This window comes from Oryctolagus cuniculus, chromosome 11 (genome assembly GCF_051225735.1).
Source record: "Oryctolagus cuniculus isolate XC-2025 breed Fujian yellow rabbit chromosome 11, ASM5122573v1, whole genome shotgun sequence".
NCBI classification, from domain to species: domain Eukaryota; kingdom Metazoa; phylum Chordata; class Mammalia; order Lagomorpha; family Leporidae; genus Oryctolagus; species Oryctolagus cuniculus.
Genome location: NC_142877.1, coordinates 56,070,389 through 56,088,158, shown reverse-complemented (window position 1 = coordinate 56,088,158; position 17,770 = coordinate 56,070,389). Strand labels below are relative to the sequence as shown.

Below are 17,770 nucleotides of genomic sequence, written 5' to 3'. Positions count from 1 at the left end.
CACAGTGTGCAGGCCTAGAATGGCTGGAGGGAGGGGCAGCTGGGGCAGTGTGTCCGCAGGGCGGACGGGAACCCGTGGTAGCCAGGGCTAAGGAGCCTGTAGGAGGATGTTGCTGGGACTGGCCGTGGACGCACAGGCATGTCCCTGAGAGACCCTGGGAATAAGGCACGACTCCAGCTCCAACCAAAGTATATAGAAATTCTGTATTCTTAGACAAAAATAGACTCTCTTTTTCCCCGTTCCTGTGATCCCACTGTGGTGTCTGCTCAGAGGGGGCAGAGCGGGGAATGACTTGCCCCCACACTCCACCCTCTCCCTGCCGCGCTGGGCCCTGCAGCTGGGTGGAGCCGGCAGGGCCCGAGTCCCCTCCGGGGCTGGTGTCCTCCTGCAGCCGGGGCTGTCCTGCTCCCCGTCACACGCCCGTCTCTGCCATCTGCTCACGTGCAAGGTCATCTCGTGGGCCCATCCACTTAGCTTAGCAGGCTGGGGGGAGGGGGAGAGCAGGGTCCCAGGTGAAGGCCCACTCCCGGTTCCCAGGGGAGGGTGCTGGTTCCTGGGCCCCCTGGTCCAGGCCGGGGGAAGTGAGGGCTGCAGGATGCTGGGAGGGCGCAGTGTGCACGTGGGCGGGGCACGCGTGGCCTTCTTCACTTCCTCTGGCCCAGTAGAACTTTGGTGATGAAGGTGACGATGGCGCCTGCGGGCTGGTCTGGGTCCAGCTCTGCGAAGACGTGACACACATTCTCCCAGGGGCTTCCTGGCTTCTTGGCCACAAAACCAAAGATCCTGGTGGGGGAGGGGGCGAAGCCATGGTGGGAGGGGCATCAGCTTGCCCTCCATGAGGGAATGTAGCTGGCGGGGGTAGGGGTGGGGTCGTCTGGCTCCACTGCCAGCCTTGGGAAGGAGGGGACGGCGCCCAAGGAAGGCTTACTTGGAGGTGGTCCCGTCGGGGTTGGTCCATCTGCAAAGGAGGAGAACCATGAAGGAGCAGCGGGAGGGGGAGCTGGGGGTGGGGCCTGTGGGAGCACAAGGCAGTGGGGGGTTGGGTGTGGAGCGAGGGTCACCTCCGGTCCTGAGGGTCAGTGCTGGAGAACGTGATGCTATTCACCGGGTAATGGCGGCGAAAGAAGAGCCTGCAAGGGGGAGGGGCGCTAGTCACACAGGGACGCCAGGGCCCCCAGAGCCCCCAGGGGCACGGGCACATGGACTCACTTCCTCTGGTTGTCCGTCAGTGTGATGCCCTGGGCTGAAACCTTGAAGTGGACCACGGCTGGCGTTGGGCGTGGGCTGCAGCTCAGAGCTGCCGAGCTGGCCCGGGCCACAGCTTGGGGGCCCGTCAGTGACTCGGTGCCCACCGAGGTCAGGTAGAGCACGCTGCAGGCTGCAGGGGCACAGGCTGTGTCAGGGAGGGAGCGCTGACGCTGCCAGCCCCCAGCCAGCCCTGGCATTCTCCCCAGCTAGTGCTGTCAGGTCGCATTGTGATCACTTAGGCGACTTGTCAGAACGATTGCATGAAACCCTCAGATGTACAGGTCAGAAATGCTGAAAAGCGGCCTGGGGTTCTGTATGCTAACCAGGCCCCTCCCCTTGGTCTCCCCTGAGACTGGAGAGCCTTGACCCAGGCCCCCTTCACGGGTGAAGTGCACCTGCCACAGCTCATCTGCCTCAAAGCCTACCAGGCCCTGTACCTGCAGCAGCCCAGCGGTGCTCAGGGGGAGGGAACGGGGGTCTCTACCTGCGCCCTGACGCAGGAGGTCTGCCGCCGTGCTCATGTTGGTGGGCACTGGGACCTCTGGGGTCTCTTCTAGAGGATCTGGGAGGAAACGAGGGCCAACAGGGGAGGTGAGCAGGCAAACGTGTTCCCCGGGAACAGAGGGCTCTAGCAGCTTCCCCAGGGGAGGCTTCAGGGTGGGGGGCACCGGGGAGGGGGTCCGCAGACACCCACCTTTGCTGGGGATGCGCAGGCAGCAGGGCAGGGAGATGGGGGAGATGGAGTGCTGGGAGACCAGGGCGGAGAGGCTGCCTGTGGGCAGGAGGCGAGAAGAGTCCCCAAGGGCCCGGCACCCTCTTGCCAGCCCTTGGCCTCCCTAAGCCAGCCCTGGCCCCTGCATCTCACCGAAGTAGGGCTCAGTGGGACAGCCCTTGATCTTCACCCCTTTGGGCCCAGTCTCGATGAGGAAATGGCGGACCAGCTGTTCCAAGGGGTCCCCTGGGAGGAGAGACGAGAGGAAAGTGAGGCTGTAGCCACACATTCAGCATCCCCCACTTCTCCTGAGCAGCACAGCCCCATCTTCCTGTCCACCCACCACTCCCCGCCATTGCCTTGCCTCGGGCACAGCCCCTCCCCCCAAGCCCCCCCCCCCCAGCTTCGGGCTTGTGTACCTTTCCAGGGCTGAGCGCTGGGTGGGGGGGTGGCCACCTTAAGGGCCAGCCCGTAAGCTCCTTGGAATGAATGACTGTCCCTGATCAGGAAGGCCCCAGGGTCCTTGTCCTTTAGCAGGGCGATGGCTGCAGGCAGGAGGAGAGGCAGGGCTGGGTTTCCACAGCGGCTGGCTCAGCCCTGCGCCGGCCGCCAAACTCCTCTGCTAGCGGGCGGGCACCCAGGCCTATCTTGCCCGGACTGCAGCCCAGTGGGCTGCCGGGAGTCTGGGGATGGAACTTGAGAGTGTTTGCAGGGTTTTGGATGATGTTGAGTCTTAACTTCCTTGGGTCCAAATCCCAGAATCACCGGCTCTGGAGCCAGGAGCAGGAGCCCAGGCATGGCCAGCTAGAATGGTTCTGAGAACCCAAGACAGAAACCCCGGCGGTGGGGTGGGAGGGGCAGGCTGGCGGCTCACCTTGGTCACGGGACAGGTGTGGCTTGTACCAGAACTTGGATGTGTCCTGGACGAACTTGACGTTGCTTTGGCTCTCCTGCATTGGTGGCTCTAGACCAGGGAGGCACTGGAGTTAGACCCCAGGGCTCCCTTCTCTGGGGGAAAGTTCTGGAGGAGGCCCCACCCTCTGGAGGCCTTGGTACCTGGGGGTTGAGGGGCACTGTCCGGGAGCAGGGGTGCGAAAGTGACATGGTGACTGGTGCCCCTGGCTGGCGGCGACGCCTGCTCTAGGCCCCAGGGTCCTGGCTGCTGCCCAGGCCCTGGCACATGGCGTTTCTCAGGAAGCGGGGGCTGGGTGGAGCTGCTGGTGTCATAGGATGCAGCCAGGGGGAAGGCAGGCGTGGGTGAGCTCTGGGGTGGCTCTGGGCTGGCCACAAGCCAGGGCATCTGGGTAGGCACAGGGGTGAGGGGGGACCCATCTGGGCTGTCTGGGGGACCTCGAGGGCCCTGCCAGGTGGCGTGGCGGAGGCCGGGCAGCGTAGTGGGCACAGGGCCCCGAGGACTGGCACCGGCCGCATGGCTCCCTGGGCTCCTCTCCTGAGGCCAGTTGCTGGGTGAGCTGGGCGGGGAGGCCGCTGTGAAGGGGCTTGGGGCCAGAGGCTCAGGCCCACTTCTCGCTGGCATCTCAGCAGCCTTGTCAGCACCTCCCTGGGAAACGGGGGGCTCGCCAGGACTCAGTCTCTGCGCGGGTGCCGAGGTGGGGGACCTGGCGTCCTGTCGCCGGGTGCTGTGGGGAGAAAGGCAGCCGGTGAGCTGAGCGCCCTCCAAGCCTGTCTGGGCAGCCCCGGCCCCCGCTGCCTACCTCTCCTTGCCCTGCACCGGGCTGCTGGTATGCAGGGGCGTGGAGGGACCAGATAGCTCTGAAGACGCGCTGCACTGGGGATCCTGGGGGGACGGCGGCAGTGTGCTGTGCCCGCTGGGGCCCTCCCTCCAGGACGTGGGCTCAGGCGACTCTGCCAAGGGCATTGGGTGGCCGTGAGCAGGAAGGGCATTCTAGTCTGGCATAGTATTTTTCTCACTGCCTTCCCAGACCCCAGCACTACCCACCCCAGCGCCCCTCACCTGCAGATGCCAAGGGTCCTGTTGAAGCCAAGTGTCCAGGCAGTGGGTACTTGTCCCCTCCCTCCTCTACGGGGATCTCATAGCTCAGCTTCCTGGACTGTGGGTAGGGTGGGCTGCCCGGTGAAATGGAGCCGGCCCTTGGGGAGTGGGTACCCGGGCTGGAATACCCTCTGGCCTCTCCTGGAGGCTCACAGCTGTGAGGCACCCGCCCGTAGGCTGGGCAGTAGCTGGGAACTGCGCCTCCGTAGCCGTAGGTCACCAGGGCGGGGTACCCGGGATGGCCGTAGCGACCCTCGGGGCACACAGCGTAGGAGCAGCCCTCATGTCCTTCCTCGCTTGCCTTGGGTGGCTTCAGGCAGCTGTAGTCGGGCATCAGGGCATGGTGGTGGTGGCCGCATGCGGGTACCAGCAGGGGCAGCGGGTGCCCGGGCCGCACTGGGTGCAGGAGGGGCTTCCCTGCCTCGCTCGCCCACCCCTCGCCAGCTTCCCTCTCCAGCCGCAGTCCGTACAGGGCCGCCGTGGGCAGCGCCACCTTCTCCTCACAGGCCGGGCAGGTGCAGAGGGCGGGCAGCCCGGGGTCCTCCAGGATGACCACTTCCCGGTAGCCTGGGGCGCGGTAGCCGAATTCACCGGGGGCCGCTTTCCCCAGCTCGGCGGTGGCGTAGGGGTACGGACCCTCGGACAGCGAGCGGCACAGGCGCCGCTTCTCCACTGCGGCTTCCGCGTAGCCCTGGGCCGGCCCCTCGCATCCCCCGTAGGGCAGCCGCCGCCTCTCCAGGGTGCCCTCTGGCCGGTAGAAGCCCCCGTTGGGGACCCCGCAGGGCTCCCGGTAGCCCTGGCGACAGGAGCAATGGCGGCTGAGGCCAGGCCTCGGGCCTGGGTACATCCCCAGGTGGGGGCCGCCGCCCCCGGGGGGCTGCTCTTCATCGTCCAGGATAGCCGTCTCCCGCCCCGCGCCCCGGCCCGCACTGGCCATGCCACAGCCTCCCAGGAGGCGATCCAGCTCCTGCCGCTCGGCAGCCGTCGGGGGTGGCCGGCCAGGGGACTCGGCCGCGGGCTCGGTGGTCAGCGTTGAGGAATGGCCTGAGTCACTGCTGACCGAGAGCAGGGGGGGTGCGGGTGGCTCTGGGGAGGGTGCAGGCGGCGTCTGGCGGGGGGCCCGCTGCACCTGGGCGTAAGGACTGCCGTCCACGGGGCCCCGGGTGTGGACCAGGGAGCCTGAGTGGGAAGAGGATCGGGGTGGGGGGGAAGGGAGGGGAAGGAGAGAGTTAGTGCAGGCGACTCCAGCTGAGTGTCTCCTAGGAGGGGGGAGGAAGGCTTGCGCCTGCGCGGGGCCCTCGCACCACCCGCAGGCCTGCGCACTCACCATCTACGCTATCCTCATGGTGCTGGTTGAAGTTCTCGTAGGAGTCCCAGCGCACGGCGGGCTCAGCCGTGTTGTAGTCCACAGAGACCGAGGGGTCGTTCCGTGGGGTGCTGCCTGTGGAAAGGCCCGCCTGGATGTCTGGGAGCCCGGGAGAGCCAGGCCCCCGCCTCCCGCACGCCCCCCACTCCCATCCCCACCCCGCACTCCCCTCCCCCTTTACCTTTGATCTTCTCGGGGCTGGAGGAGAAGACAAACTCCACGGAGGCTTGGAAGGGGAACCTCTCGTCTGTGGGGAGCAGGGGGTGAGGATCCAGGCCCTGGCCCGCTCCACCCTCTCGCACCTGCCGCGGCTCTGGCCGCCCCTTCACTCACCCGCCCAGGCCTCGTCCAGCTGGTCCTTGGGGAAGCTGAGCCGCGGGCCGTGGATGGTGCAGGTGTGGAACTGGACTCGGAAGACCAGGCTGCGGTCGGTGCCCCGGCCGCTCCTGTGATAGCAAGTGACCTGGGGGAGGGGAGGCCAGGGGTCAGGCGCCCTCTGGCGGCCAGACCGCGGCTTCTGCCCTTCTGCCACCTCCAGGGGACCCGCGCAGCTGGCAGGACTCGCCCCCACCCCCACCCCACCCCCATCCTCAACCGGGGATCCCGGGGGTCTCTGCTTGCTGCTGGGACCCTCACCATGACGTCGCCTTTGAGAAGGAGGGCTGGCTCCAGGCTGATGCAGATCTGCGGAGGCCCAGGGCCTGCAATGTGGCTGCGGACAAGGGAGAAGGCAGAGCCGAGTCAGAGGCAGCAGGGAGCTGGGGAGCTCAGATTCTACCCCGGGCCTCAGCTTTCCCCATCTGTGAAATGGATTCCACGGGGGTATTGCCTTCCAAGTGCAGTGGCTGGAGCTGGAAGCCCAGGTGTCTGGAGAGGCTCTTGGAGCAGGAACCCACTGACAGGGGGCAGCAGAGGCGCTGGCCGTGTAGGAGGCAGGGGGCCTGGGGGGCGGAGCACTCACTAGACTCCCGACGTGTAGACGAGCTGCATGGACTGGTAGATCTTGAGGAAGGGCTGGAAGCCTGGGGGCACACAGGAGGAGGCATGTAAGAGGTCCTGAGTGGAGGGGGTGGGGACTCTTCTCCAGGGGTCCCTCGCGGGCGGACTCACCTGTGCCGGGTTCGAAGGCTGGCAGCATGGGCACCAGCACGTGGTGCAGGAATAGGGGGCTGCTGTTCATCCGGATGGAGCCGGACAGCAGCCCGCTGAAGTAGCTGATATACCTGGGGGGGAGGGTGGGGGACAAAGACCACCTAAGCCCTTCCTCCGGAGGTCCCTGCTGCCACCCCCCCCCCCCACCAGGCTCGCCTTTCTCCTTAGCGCATCCCTCCCAGCTTCCAGGGCCCCAGGAAGTTCTGTATCGCCAGCCTGGGTCCCTGTTGCTGGCCTAAAAGTGGTGCACCTGCCTGGCAAGCTGTTAACCAGATCTCTGCCTCTCGCTCCCGCGCCCCTGCCTCCTACCCCACTAGGGTGTAAGCAGCTGCTTGTCCGTGCCGAGCTCCCGTGGCCTTGGCGGCCGTGGTAGGGGCTGCCCCGCCGGCCCATCCCCACCCAGGCTGCTCACCGGCGCTGGGAGGGCTGCAGCTCTGTGGTCACCTTGTCCTCACAGAATTTCCGCATGGTGAGAGTAGCCAGTGCCTGGTCTGCCCTGGGGACAGCGGGGTCGGTGTGGGCTTTTAGGGGCTGCCCTGCATCCTGGCCTCAAGCCCCAGGGGACAGAGGAGAGCTGGGGATGCCCCCACCCAAAGTCTAGAGGCAGCCCAGTGTGGTGGGCAATAGAGCCAGGAGCCCCATGCAACAGTCACTCCGCTGCGCCTCAGGCAGTTGTACCCAGCACTTCAGTCTCCTTGTCTGTAAAATGGGCTGATGAGACCACACCATGGGTTGCATTGTATCCCCCCTCCCCGCCAGAAGATAGGTACCTCAGGATGTGACTTTATTTGGAAATGGGATCATTGCAGACGTAATTAGTTAAGAGGAGATCATTGGAGTCCTTATAAGAAGAGAAGAAACAGAGAGACAGACACACAGGGAGGGGGAGTAGCCTTTGACGGATGCAGGAAGGGTTTCTACCCAGAGTCCCAGAGGGAGCATACCCCTGCAGGCACCTCGGGCTGGGCGCCCAGCCTTGGGCACCGCGAGCCCATCCATCTCTATTGGTCTAAGCTGGCCGGTTGGTGGCCAGCACAGGGCATCTGCTGGGGCCTGGGGTCCCGCACAGGCAAGAAAAGGAAGGTGGAAATGACGCGTTTTGAGTAGTAGGCTCTCCGGATAGAGGTGGGCTCCCGGGCAGAGGCGTTCAGAAGACAGGGCTGGTAGGAGAGGGGAGCTCACCCTGCCGAGATCTTGCTGTAGTGCATGTAGGCAGACACGATGACCCCGAGCTTGCCCTTGCTCCCCTGGGAGAGAGGGACAGGAAGGCTGGGCTGGAGGGCCTGCTGGGGCTCCAGGTGGGGGCAGGGCACCCATCCCTGGGAGCCCCAGGTGGCCGCCCACCTTGCAGTACAGCACGACCACGTGCTGTGCGTCAGCGCTGAGCCAGGTCTCCATGGCTTTGCAGATGGAGCAGAGCTTGTCCAGGGGTGGGGCGTGCAGCTCGGGCCAGCCGAAGTCCTGGACCTGGGGGTGGGGTGGGGTGCAGTGTGTGTGCACACAGAGACGGGGTGGGGTGTGGGGGTACAGTGTGTGCACACGGAGATGGGCGGGTAGGGGTGTGGGAAGGGACCAGGTCGGAGGCTCTTGTGCAGTGCAGCCACCCCTACACTGGTCTGATGGCTGCCGCACCACGTTGTGGGGGTGTGTCCAGTAACAAGCCCAGCGCTGCCCTGGGGCTGGCAGGCCCATGGGGGCGGTGCAGGACGTTTCCGCCTACCTTGGGGTTCAGGCGGGTTAGATCATGCCTTTTCTCTGAGAGGTTGAAGAGCTGAAACAAAAGGGGACACTTTAGACAGCCAGCAGGGCATAGAGCACGGGGGCCTGGGAGCCCGTCCTGGGAGGCAGCAGAGGTGGCCCAAGTCCCTGGGATCCCAGCCACCCACAAGGGAGATGGGGGGGAGGCGGGGGGAGAAGGAGCTACTGGCTCCTGGCTTTAGGGGAGTGAGCAGGTGGATGGAAGATCTCTCTGTCATTCTGCTTTTCAAATAAATAACTAAAATCCTCAAAATAAATTAGTAAATAAATAAATAAAATAAGGTTTTGAAGTCCTGGCCTGGGTGGGTGGGTGTCGGCCCTCCAGGCCCCGCCCCTACCACTTTGGCTCCGCCCTCCGGAGGCCTCGCCTCCGCTGGTTGGACGTCGGTGAGCAGCCTCCTAGCCCTCTCATTGGCTGACCCCGGAAGGCCCCGCCCCTCACCAGGTACTTGTCGCGGTGCTTGGATTGCAGCACGTGGGCCAGCTCGCGCAGGTGGCCCCGGTGTCGCTGCTCGTCCGGCCGCGCAGGAAAGGCGGCGGCCAGTATGCGCTCCGTCACATAGGTGAGGTCCAGGTCCCAGCGCCGCTCCATGAGAGGGTCCAGGCTGAAGCTCCTGGGGGGGAGGGGCGGGGCAGGCGGAGGTGACTGACGTGCTGAGAGGGTGCCTAGGGGGGACTGGGTGCAGAGGGTGGACAACTCCGTGGGGGTCATTGCCCCGGGCCACCTCGGGGGTCCTCACCCACCTGGGCAGAGTGTTGCGCTGCTTCGAGTGGTTCAGAGATTTGGTGGATCCCTGCAGGACGAGAAGCTGTGACTGGACACCTCGCTGGGCGACCCCCACTCCGGAGTTCCCGCCTGACCCCCAGGGCTGCTGGCTTCCAGCCCCCTCCTCCTGCGTCCCTTACCAGGTGTTCGATGCGCCGGACGGGGGCCGTGTTTCGCCGCTAGAGGGAGACAGGGAGCGGTTAGCACCGAGGCAAGGACTAGTCTGGGCCTGGGGACAGTGGGCGGGCTGGGCTGTACTGGGCCAGGGGAATCCCAGCAAGAGCACGCGAACAGAAGAGGGCTCGGACATTTTCCCCCTCGCCTCCACCATGACCAACAGCCCACAGCACTGGGTTGGAGGCAAAGCCCTGGGGGCTGGTGGGCCTCTGGACAACACAGCCAGGTCTCTTGCCACACCACCCCCCTCCCCAGAACCCCGCCCCAGAGCACTCACCAGCTCCGCGGGAGGCAAGGCCTGGCAAGATGAAGTCACCTGGGATGTGGGAGCGGATAGTGAGATTCTGGAGAGATGGGCTCCCGGTCTGACTACGGCCGGGCCCGGGGCTCCCGCAGGAAGGTTGGAGGGCCGGGAGCTCCGGCTGAGGTGCCTCTATTTAAGCGCGCCTCCCCTCTGCTCTCTCAGTCCCTCACCCCGGGCCCCCCACTTGTTACTCTTGGCTCCCAGCCCCTCGCCCACACAGACCCCCATTCATCCAGTGGCAGGGCGGGAGTTCTATATAGAGCCACGCAGGCAGGCCACGGCCAGGGGGTGGACACTGGCCTCTTTCACCGGGAGACCCCGCCCCTGGGCACATGGCTTCCCCGACCAGCAACCAGCTCCAAGGCTGGCAGCCAGGACCCTCACCCCCACCCCTGCACCTCAGCAGGAGGACCAGGAAAGCGGCTCAGAGCTGTCTTGGGGCCCTGGTGGACAGTGGGTGCTTTCCAAAGCTTGTACCTAGAAGGCCCAGTGTCTTCAGGGCCACGGGACAAGACCCACCCAGCCATCCTGAGGCCCCTGCCCAATGTCCGCTGCCCAGTCTCTGAAACTCTGCCCCTCCCCGGTACCCCCCCCCCCACCTTCCTCCTCCTCATTCTCCTCTTCCCCACCCCCATCCTCTCGCCAGCTGCAGCCTGGGCACAGCACCAAGACAAACGCAGTCTTGCTGTCCACCCGCCTGGGCCAGGCCCCTGGGGGGTGTGTGGGGGGGTGGAGTACGGTGGTTCTTAAAGGGCCCAGTGCAGCACCCCTCCCATCCAGGAGGGAGTCCCCAGGGATGGGGGGTGCAGCTGGCAAAGCCTGTTTGGGAGGAGGAAAGGATCCCAGTCCCCCAGCGCCTGTCAGGTGGAGCCAGGCACCTACCTTTGGTTCACATTTCCTGTGTGTTGCCACTTTGCAGACTATAGAGGGGTGGGAGAAGTTGGGTTAGCAGCGGCCTATTAGGGCAGAGGGAGGGTGGCCCTCCTCCCTGTCCCCGACCCTGTGGCTCCCCAGAATCCAGCTGGAGTTGGGGAGCAGGCTCAGAGTTCCAGGGAAGAGCCTCACGCTGGGGCTCCACTGCGCAGGCCAGGGTTGGGGCCGCCAGGGGGCAGTGTTCTGGGATGTGTGGGATGGGGAGGACCGGAGCCCCCCGCCCCAGCCCCCCACCCAGTCCCAGCCAGGATGGGAAGATGGTAGAGTACTGGGCTTCCAGGGCTGGGGTTGGAGGGGCATGTGTCGGGAGGAGCCGGCTGTCAGAAGGGGAGTGGTGTGTGCGGGGCGTGGGGGATTGGGAGACCTGCACCCTGTAGCTGGGCCCCATGTTCAGGGTTCAGTGCCTCACCTCTGCACGAGACGCCCGTCCCATCGATGGTCACCTTACACACGGCACACACTGGAGGTTTCTTCCGGAAAACCTTCTCCCGGAAGCTGTGTGGCTCGGCTTTCCTAGGCTGGGGGTGGAGGGGCAGGCAGACTGAGGCCTGAGTACCCGGCGGGCCCATGCCTAGGACTGGCCGAGTGATACGATGAGAGCCACACTGGCTCCCGCCTTCCTCCCTTCCAGGCTCTGATGCCCTTGCCCGCTAGTGGGGCCTGCGTCCCACAGGGCTTGGAATCCGACCCCTTGCGTCACCTTTGCTGGGTCAGCTCCTCCCCACTCAGGTCCCTCACGTGGCCCTTGTGTGTGACGCCCTGGTGGCCGCTGCCACTCGGAACCCCGGGGCTCCCCTCCGGGTGTGGCAGGCACATTCCCTGACTGTCCCTTCCACCTTGCCCCCCCGCAGCTGGAGGCCTGTGTGCGGCAAGCAGGCGTCCAGGCACGCATTCAGCAGGCCAATCACGCGACCCCGGCAGGAGTGGCCCCGGCCAGGCCTCCTGCCCTGGCTCCTGCTGTCCCCACGCTTTGGGCAGCTGACAAGCCTCCCTCCCCAAGGAAGGCAGAACAACATGTTTACTCATTGTGCACTGAGGCGGCAGACAGCAATTGTGGAAGGGGGGGTAGCGCTGGAGGGAGGCGTGACCCCGGGGAAACGGCTGGCTGCCTCCTCCCTCTGCAGTGAGCCCTGCGTCACTCGGAGGTTCAAGTGTAAGAGGAGGGAGTGGCCCAGATGCCCTGGCCGGCCCCACCCTGCCAGCAGCACAGGAGCAGGGACCCTGGGACGCCCCTTAGGGCCCAGGCCTGGCCCAGTCCCGTGTCCTCCCATCCTGTGTCTGCGGACAGTTTGTCTCCCGCCTCCTCCCCCACTCCCCGCACCAGGTCGGAGTATTATCTCCTGTTCTGAGCGACCACTTTTGGGGGAAGGAGGTGACGGGGCCCCAGGCAGCGATCTGGACTCTTGCCTGTCCATGAACGCTCCTGACCTGGACCCCTGGGAGCCGTGGGTGCTCTCTGGCATCAGCAGCAAATACAGTGATGCTGAGAAACATGCAGCCAGTTCCCAAAGCCCTCCTGAGCCCCGGCGTCTCTTCCCTCCCTCCCTTTGCCACTACCGTAGCTCCCCCGTCCCTGGCCACCTCCCTGGGGCCCAGTCCTGGGCTGACCACTTAGCTCTGCCCCCAGAGCTCCGGGCCAGCGCCCCGTGAGGTCCTACGCTGAAGTATACCTGGGGCTCAGGTCTGGGGGCCCGGGCCGGCCAGGGCTAGAGCAGAGAGCGGGAAGAGAGGAGCCAAAGCGGACAGCGGGATCCAGTCTACTGCAGCTGACACTGCAAAGGGCAGTGTGAGGAGGGGCACGCGGGGCAGGGCCAGGGGGCTGAGAAATCAGGGAGAGAGCTTCGAGGGGCACGAATCCCAGCCCCTTCCCCCTCCGCCCACACCTCCACCCACCCACGGCCCAGCCCGCGGGCCCTCCTACCCTGCTGGTGGCCCGGCTGCTATCCCTCCTCCCGAGGGCTCTGAGCAGCCTCTCCACAGGGCCGCTGGGCTTCATGCTGTCCCACTAGCTGGGGTGCTGGCTGGCCGGCCTGGGGGGCCCTGAACAATGCTGGGGCCTGGCCTGGGGCTTCCGCAGCTTCCCCTGGGCGGCGGGCAGGCTGTGTGGCGGTGTGAGGAGAAGCCCAGCCCTGGAAGTGGAGGGAAGTGCCGGCGGGAAGGGGGCAGGTCGCAGCTCCAGGAAGTGGGGGGGGGGAGGATGTGGGGGAGGCCAGGAGATCAGATTCCCAGGATCTGTCCCGCTGGGAGCGTCAGCCCAGGACCTGGTGCTCCCCTGCTTGGGCTCAGGGCTGGGGAGCTGGCCCCGGGATCCCCCGGCCCAGGCACCCTGATCTGGGAAGGGAGCCCGCCCTCAGGGATCGGCCCCCCGCTGGGGCAGGGCGGGGTGGGAATTTAGGTCTCTGGGCAGGGCTCAAGGGCCAGTGGGGAACAGTGTGTCCTGGCCAGCCTCCCAGCCTGCACTCTCCTGGGACTTCCGGTGGGGAGGGAGGGCAGCTGGGAGCCAGCACCCTGCTGGCTGAGGATCCTGAGTGGATGCCGCCCGGCTCCCTCCTGGTCTCAGCTGTGCTGGTTAGGATGTGAGAAAGAGAAGCAAGGGCCGGCTGCCCTCACTCTCCACCCCCCCCACCCCCCACATTGGCCAGGCCCACCTGAGCCAGCTGCTCACCAGCCCCCCATCCACACCGTCTCCCCGCTCCAGCCCAACCGCAACTCCCAAGCCCCTGCAAGCCAGGCCTTCAGCCCAGGGACCCTGCCCCATCCCCACGGGGCATCCTGAGGACTGGGCAGGGCGCCCCCTCCCAATACAGTCCAGCCTGCTCCAGGGCCTCCTGCCTCCCTGCTGGGAACATGGCCAACTTCCTGCCCCAGAAGTCTAGAGGAGGAGGTGGTGATGCGGGCTCGGAGTGGAGGGAGTCATCTTCCTAGCACACAAGGGGTTAATGCCCCCCCAGAGTGGGGGGCGGTCCTCAGCCCTGGATGAAGCCCCAAGCCCCTTGGACTTGTGGGTAGCTGTCACCCGAAAGAAGGGGCGACTGGGCCCCCTCCTCGGCATTTGCACACCCTGGCATCTCCCATGGGGGCCCTGGCCTGGCCTCCTCCTCCCTCATGCCCGTCCAGATGGAAGGCTCTGGATACTTTGCGGGACACTTCTGAGGACCTGCCCGGGCCTGGGTCCGGCCCGGGCCTCTACCTGGGAGCTCTAACCTTCCAGGACAGACTATCCATTCCCCCATGCCCACCGTGGCCCCCTGGAGGTACCTGGCCAGAAGGTGGCACCTGTGTGGCCAGGCCTGGGCCCCTCCCCCTGGCTGTACCACAAGCCATTCCAAGGTCCTGGCCCTGTGGGCACTTGGGCCTGGTCTGGCATCCAAGCCGTTAGGGGCAGAAGGTGCCCTGAGCAGGGCGGGGTGGGGTACAGTGGGTGGGATTTCTGCCTGTCCTTTGCTCCTGTGGCCTGTGGCCCTGGCCCGGCCCCCTCCACAGGCCCCCAAGTCCCTCACTTGGAACAGGGCCTCTGATACCAGTGGTCTGTCTCTGCACCCAGGCCCTGCAAGACACTCCACCAGGGGCACTGCCAGCATCTGCCCTGAGCAGGGCCCCCAGGGGAGCCGGGCCAAGGTCCCTAGGAGCCACAGCTTGTTGCGGGGAGGGGGGAGGTGGGGGGGCCGGCCCTCGCCCACCTCCTGCCTGGTACAGTCCGAAGCTTGTCTGCCTCTCCCCGGCCGGGCCCCCAGCTCCCTCCCAAACCCAGGGTTTGTTTGGAGAAACCCCTCCACCCACACCCCCCTTCCTGGAAATAGCTGTGGTTGGATGCGAGACTGGGAGCCCGCCCGCCCCGGGTGCAGGCGTGAGGCCCAGGCAAGGAGCGCCGGAGCAGGCGGCGTGGCCGGGTGTGCCCGGAGCATCTGGTGGAGTGAGGGCAGAGGCGCGCGTTGGCCGACGAGCGGGCCACTCCTGGGCCCGCTCTCGGCCTGTGTCCCAGAGCAGGCAAGGGGGGACGCGCGCGCACACACGCGCAGCCAAGCCGGCCCGAGCGCGGCTGCTGCTCGCCCCCGCCCAGCTCGCGGGCCTGTGTGTGCCGGGACCACGGCGCCTCGTGCGGCGGGCGCGCCACAGAGTGCGGGCCGCGTGTGCGCCAGGACGCGGGAAGGCGTGGCGGCGAGGGCCCGCGGCGGCCTGCCCCGCCCCCTGGTCACCTTCACGGCCTCCGAGCGTCCCCTCCGCGGTCCGGGGCGCGGGGCCCAGCCCGCCGCGCGCCCCGCACCCCCTCGCCCCCTGGCGCCCGCCCTCGGCACTGCCCGCACGGCTGTGACGCAGACGCCGCCGCCGCCCGCCCCGCGCGCCGCGGCCACTCACCTGCGGGGGGCGCCCGGCGGCGCGGGGGCGCGGCGGGGCGGGGCAGCAGCAGGGGGAGCCCCCGGGCCAGCCCATCGCGGCCGGGTCCGCGCCGAGCGGGATGCGGAGGCGGCGGCGGCGGGCGCGCCGCGCTCGGCTGGGCTCCCTCCGGCTCCCGCCGCGCCCCGCGCCCGCGGCCGCTCTCTCCTCCCCCGCTCCCGCCCGCCCCGGCTCCAATCCCCACGTCCCGCCCGCTCCCCGCCCCTCGTCCTCCTCCTCTCTCCCTCTTCTCCTCCCCATCTTCTCCCGCGAACCCACACTCACAAAGAGCTGAGAGGCGAGGACGCAGGGCCCGGCGGAGAGGCCGGGTCAGGGAGCGAGTCGGGGACAGGAGGAGCCGAGCGGTGGGGAGAGGGGTTGGGAGAAGCCCGGGGACGGGGAGTCCAGCGGCGCGACCCGGGCAGGCAGGCAGATGCCGAAGGAAGGGTGCACGTGGGTCCAGCAGGCACTGGAAGCGAGGGCTCACAGCCTGTCGGCCCCGCCACGCCACAGCAGTGCGTGGGATTGGGCCTGGCCCTGAGGGTCGGCACCAGCATCGTTGAAGACCCCTGATGCTGCTGGTGTCCCGAGTCCCTGGACACCTTGCCCCGAGTGAGCTAGTCTCCCTAAGAGGCTCCCAGCCCAGGATGTCCGCATGGGGTTCAAGCCCCTCCCATCCCTTGCCCCGCTCTCTGGGGGCAATCCCACCCCCCAGGTATGGCTGCGAAGGGCTTCACGTGTCCGTCACTGTCTTCAGTGTCTGGATGCTACCTAGTACGGGCTAGGAGCTTCCTGGAAGGGAGCTAAGGGACCCCCGAGGACTGGAGGGGAAGGTGGGGGGAGGGGGCTCCGTCCTAGAGCCCTGAGCCGGTTGTCACTCCAAGGCCCCAGTTCTTTAGCAGTGAGCACTCCCGGACACACGCTGGCCCTCCCTCACCTCACCGCCCCCCCCCCCCCGCGCCCCAGATTTTCCATGATGAAAACAGGGGGGCGGGGAGAGGATTCTGAGAAGCCGGTGCCCAGGGCGGAAGGCCCAGTGCCTGCCCACTACTGACTCTTGGGGCCCCTCTGGGCTCATCCTGTCTTTGGCCAAGGCCGGGGAGCCTGGTTCTGATTAGGAGGGGCGGGGCACTGCTTTCTACTCTGGCAGCGGGAAGAGGCCCCAGGAGACAGGCAGAGCCGGCTGGGGGCTGGGGAGCCTCCATCTTGCTCCTGGCAGAGGTTAGGGCAGTGCTGGGTGCCACGGGGGTCTGGAAGGGCGGAGTGGAGGCTGGGGGTGGGGGAGGACCTGAGAGAAGCTGGCCTTAGGGAAGGCTCCGGGAGCGCAGAGGCTGCTGAGTCAAGGAAAGGGCCTGCGGTCATTCTGTGACCTCCAGCGAGGCACCTGAACTAGGAGATTGGTCATTTCTTTGGAGCCTGCAGCTCCTTGCGGTCACTGGCCAGGTGCTGGGCTGCATGCAGTGGGGCCGGCTCTCTTCCCTAAAGGTAGGAAGTGGCCTGGCTCCCGAGGGGGGTGGGGCCACAGCCTCCCATTCAGCTGCTGCCGGTGGGTGGGGGGTGGTGGCGGTGGTGGCAGGGCAAAGAGGAACTTGTGAGGGTCCCAGGATTTGGGAGAGGCTCAGGGGATGGGCAGCTGAGCTCTGTGCTCACACGGGGGTCTGCCTGCCCGAGCCAGCCAGGCGTCCTGAGAAGCAGCCAGAGCCTCGGGGAGCCCAGCAGAGCGAGGGGAGGGGAGGAGGAAGGGAAAGCCTGGCAGAGGCTGAGAGGCGGAGCGGACCTCCCTCCACGCAAGCCGGCTTACCTTGAGCAGGCAGAGGGCGGCCCATCTTGCCGCTGACGGGGGCACCTCCTCCTCCTTCTCCGTGGTCTGGGGCGACCCCATAGCCGTAACAGTGCACTCAGATCTCAGGGGTGGAAGACCACCCGGAGGGCTCCGGTGCTGGGAACCAGGCAGAGCAGGGAGAAAGGCGGCTCTCCTGGCTGAGGACAGAGGGTGCTTTGTCCGTCCCAGAGGTCGCTACAGCTGGGCGGGGAGCAGTGGTCTCTTCCAAACTTTTTTGGGGGGAGGTGGAGGGAGGGCAAGTCCGCGGCTCTGGTGGCCCTGGGGGCTATGGCGGTTGCTGAGAAACGATCTGACAAATAATGCTTCCCAGGAGCAGATGTGCAGCCCCCCCACTTCCTGAGAAACCAGATGCGGAGCTCTGGGGGGTGCCGCCCTCAGCTCCAGCTGGAACCCTCAGGGGCCTGAGACCCGAGCGTAGCCCTGTTCCGGGAATAGACAGCGTGGACCAGGACACCCAGGCCAAGCAGCCCAAGGCAGACCCAAGTGGCTGGCAGAGAGGGCTGGGGGTCCGGGCCCCATCCCTGCAGCCGGGCTCCTGGGAGGGGCCCCGCATCTCTGAGGCCGGGCCAGAGCTGAGCTTTTCCTTGAGAGTATACTTACACAGGGAGTTCCTCTCTCAGCATAGCTTTCTCCACTTCCCATCTGCAGGAGTGGCTTTGGGCAAAGGCCTGGAGGGGACAGAGGGGGAGCCTATGGCCGCTGCGGGCAGCCTGGGCAGCTCTCCCCCACATGAAGGCTTTCCTGTCATCTTGGCAGATGAAACTCTAGCTACCCAGAGTTCAGCTGGGAAAGCAGCTGCTGCAGCTGACCCAGAACGTGACCTTGCTAACAGCTCCCAGTCCCCAACAGTGCAGACTGAAGTCCCCTGGGCTTCCTTGTGCTCCACCTCCGCATGACCTTAGGGCTCATCCACCACTGTCCTAACCCCCTGCCTGCCTTCCAACAATGCCCAGCTTGTCTTTGGCCATTTGGAAAATCCCCACGGCTCCAGGTCCTCCATCAGCACTCTCAAGGAGCTGCGGGCAGGAGGCAAGGCCTCAGGGCCCAGGGCCCTCTCCTCCCAGTGCTGGGCAAATTACAGAGGGCTTCTGAGCCCCATGAGCGATGCAAGTTAACACCAGGG

At 66.5% G+C, this 17,770-nt stretch overlaps 1 protein-coding gene across 4 annotated transcripts; it reads right to left on the bottom strand.

The window, feature by feature from the left end:
• Window positions 1-189: 189 nt before the first annotated feature.
• On the bottom strand, window positions 190-17,275 carry TNS2 (tensin 2). Of its 4 annotated transcripts, XM_051845536.3 has the most exons (30): window positions 17,248-17,275; window positions 16,606-16,784; window positions 10,840-10,948; window positions 10,380-10,417; window positions 9,471-9,509; window positions 9,157-9,195; window positions 8,995-9,044; window positions 8,693-8,864; window positions 8,213-8,263; window positions 7,837-7,959; window positions 7,675-7,739; window positions 6,905-6,988; window positions 6,451-6,563; window positions 6,302-6,362; window positions 5,977-6,052; window positions 5,674-5,803; window positions 5,522-5,587; window positions 5,302-5,415; window positions 3,936-5,153; window positions 3,676-3,826; window positions 3,017-3,600; window positions 2,835-2,924; window positions 2,380-2,505; window positions 2,114-2,206; window positions 1,943-2,020; window positions 1,733-1,810; window positions 1,210-1,378; window positions 1,062-1,130; window positions 929-958; window positions 190-783 (listed from the first exon to the last, which is right to left on the bottom strand). In XM_051845536.3, the coding sequence occupies exons 2-30, from the start codon at window positions 16,684-16,686 to the stop codon at window positions 645-647; spliced, it is 4,236 nt and encodes a 1,411-aa protein (XP_051701496.2). In that variant the 5' UTR covers window positions 16,687-16,784; window positions 17,248-17,275; the 3' UTR covers window positions 190-644. The 4 variants fall into 4 exon arrangements, with proteins under 4 accessions (XP_051701496.2, XP_069908380.1, XP_051701497.2 ...); XM_070052279.2 differs by lacking the exons at window positions 16,606-16,784; window positions 17,248-17,275 and adding an exon at window positions 14,787-15,392; XM_051845537.3 differs by lacking the exons at window positions 16,606-16,784; window positions 17,248-17,275 and adding an exon at window positions 12,352-12,559.
• Between the last annotated feature and the right edge of the window lie 495 nt (window positions 17,276-17,770).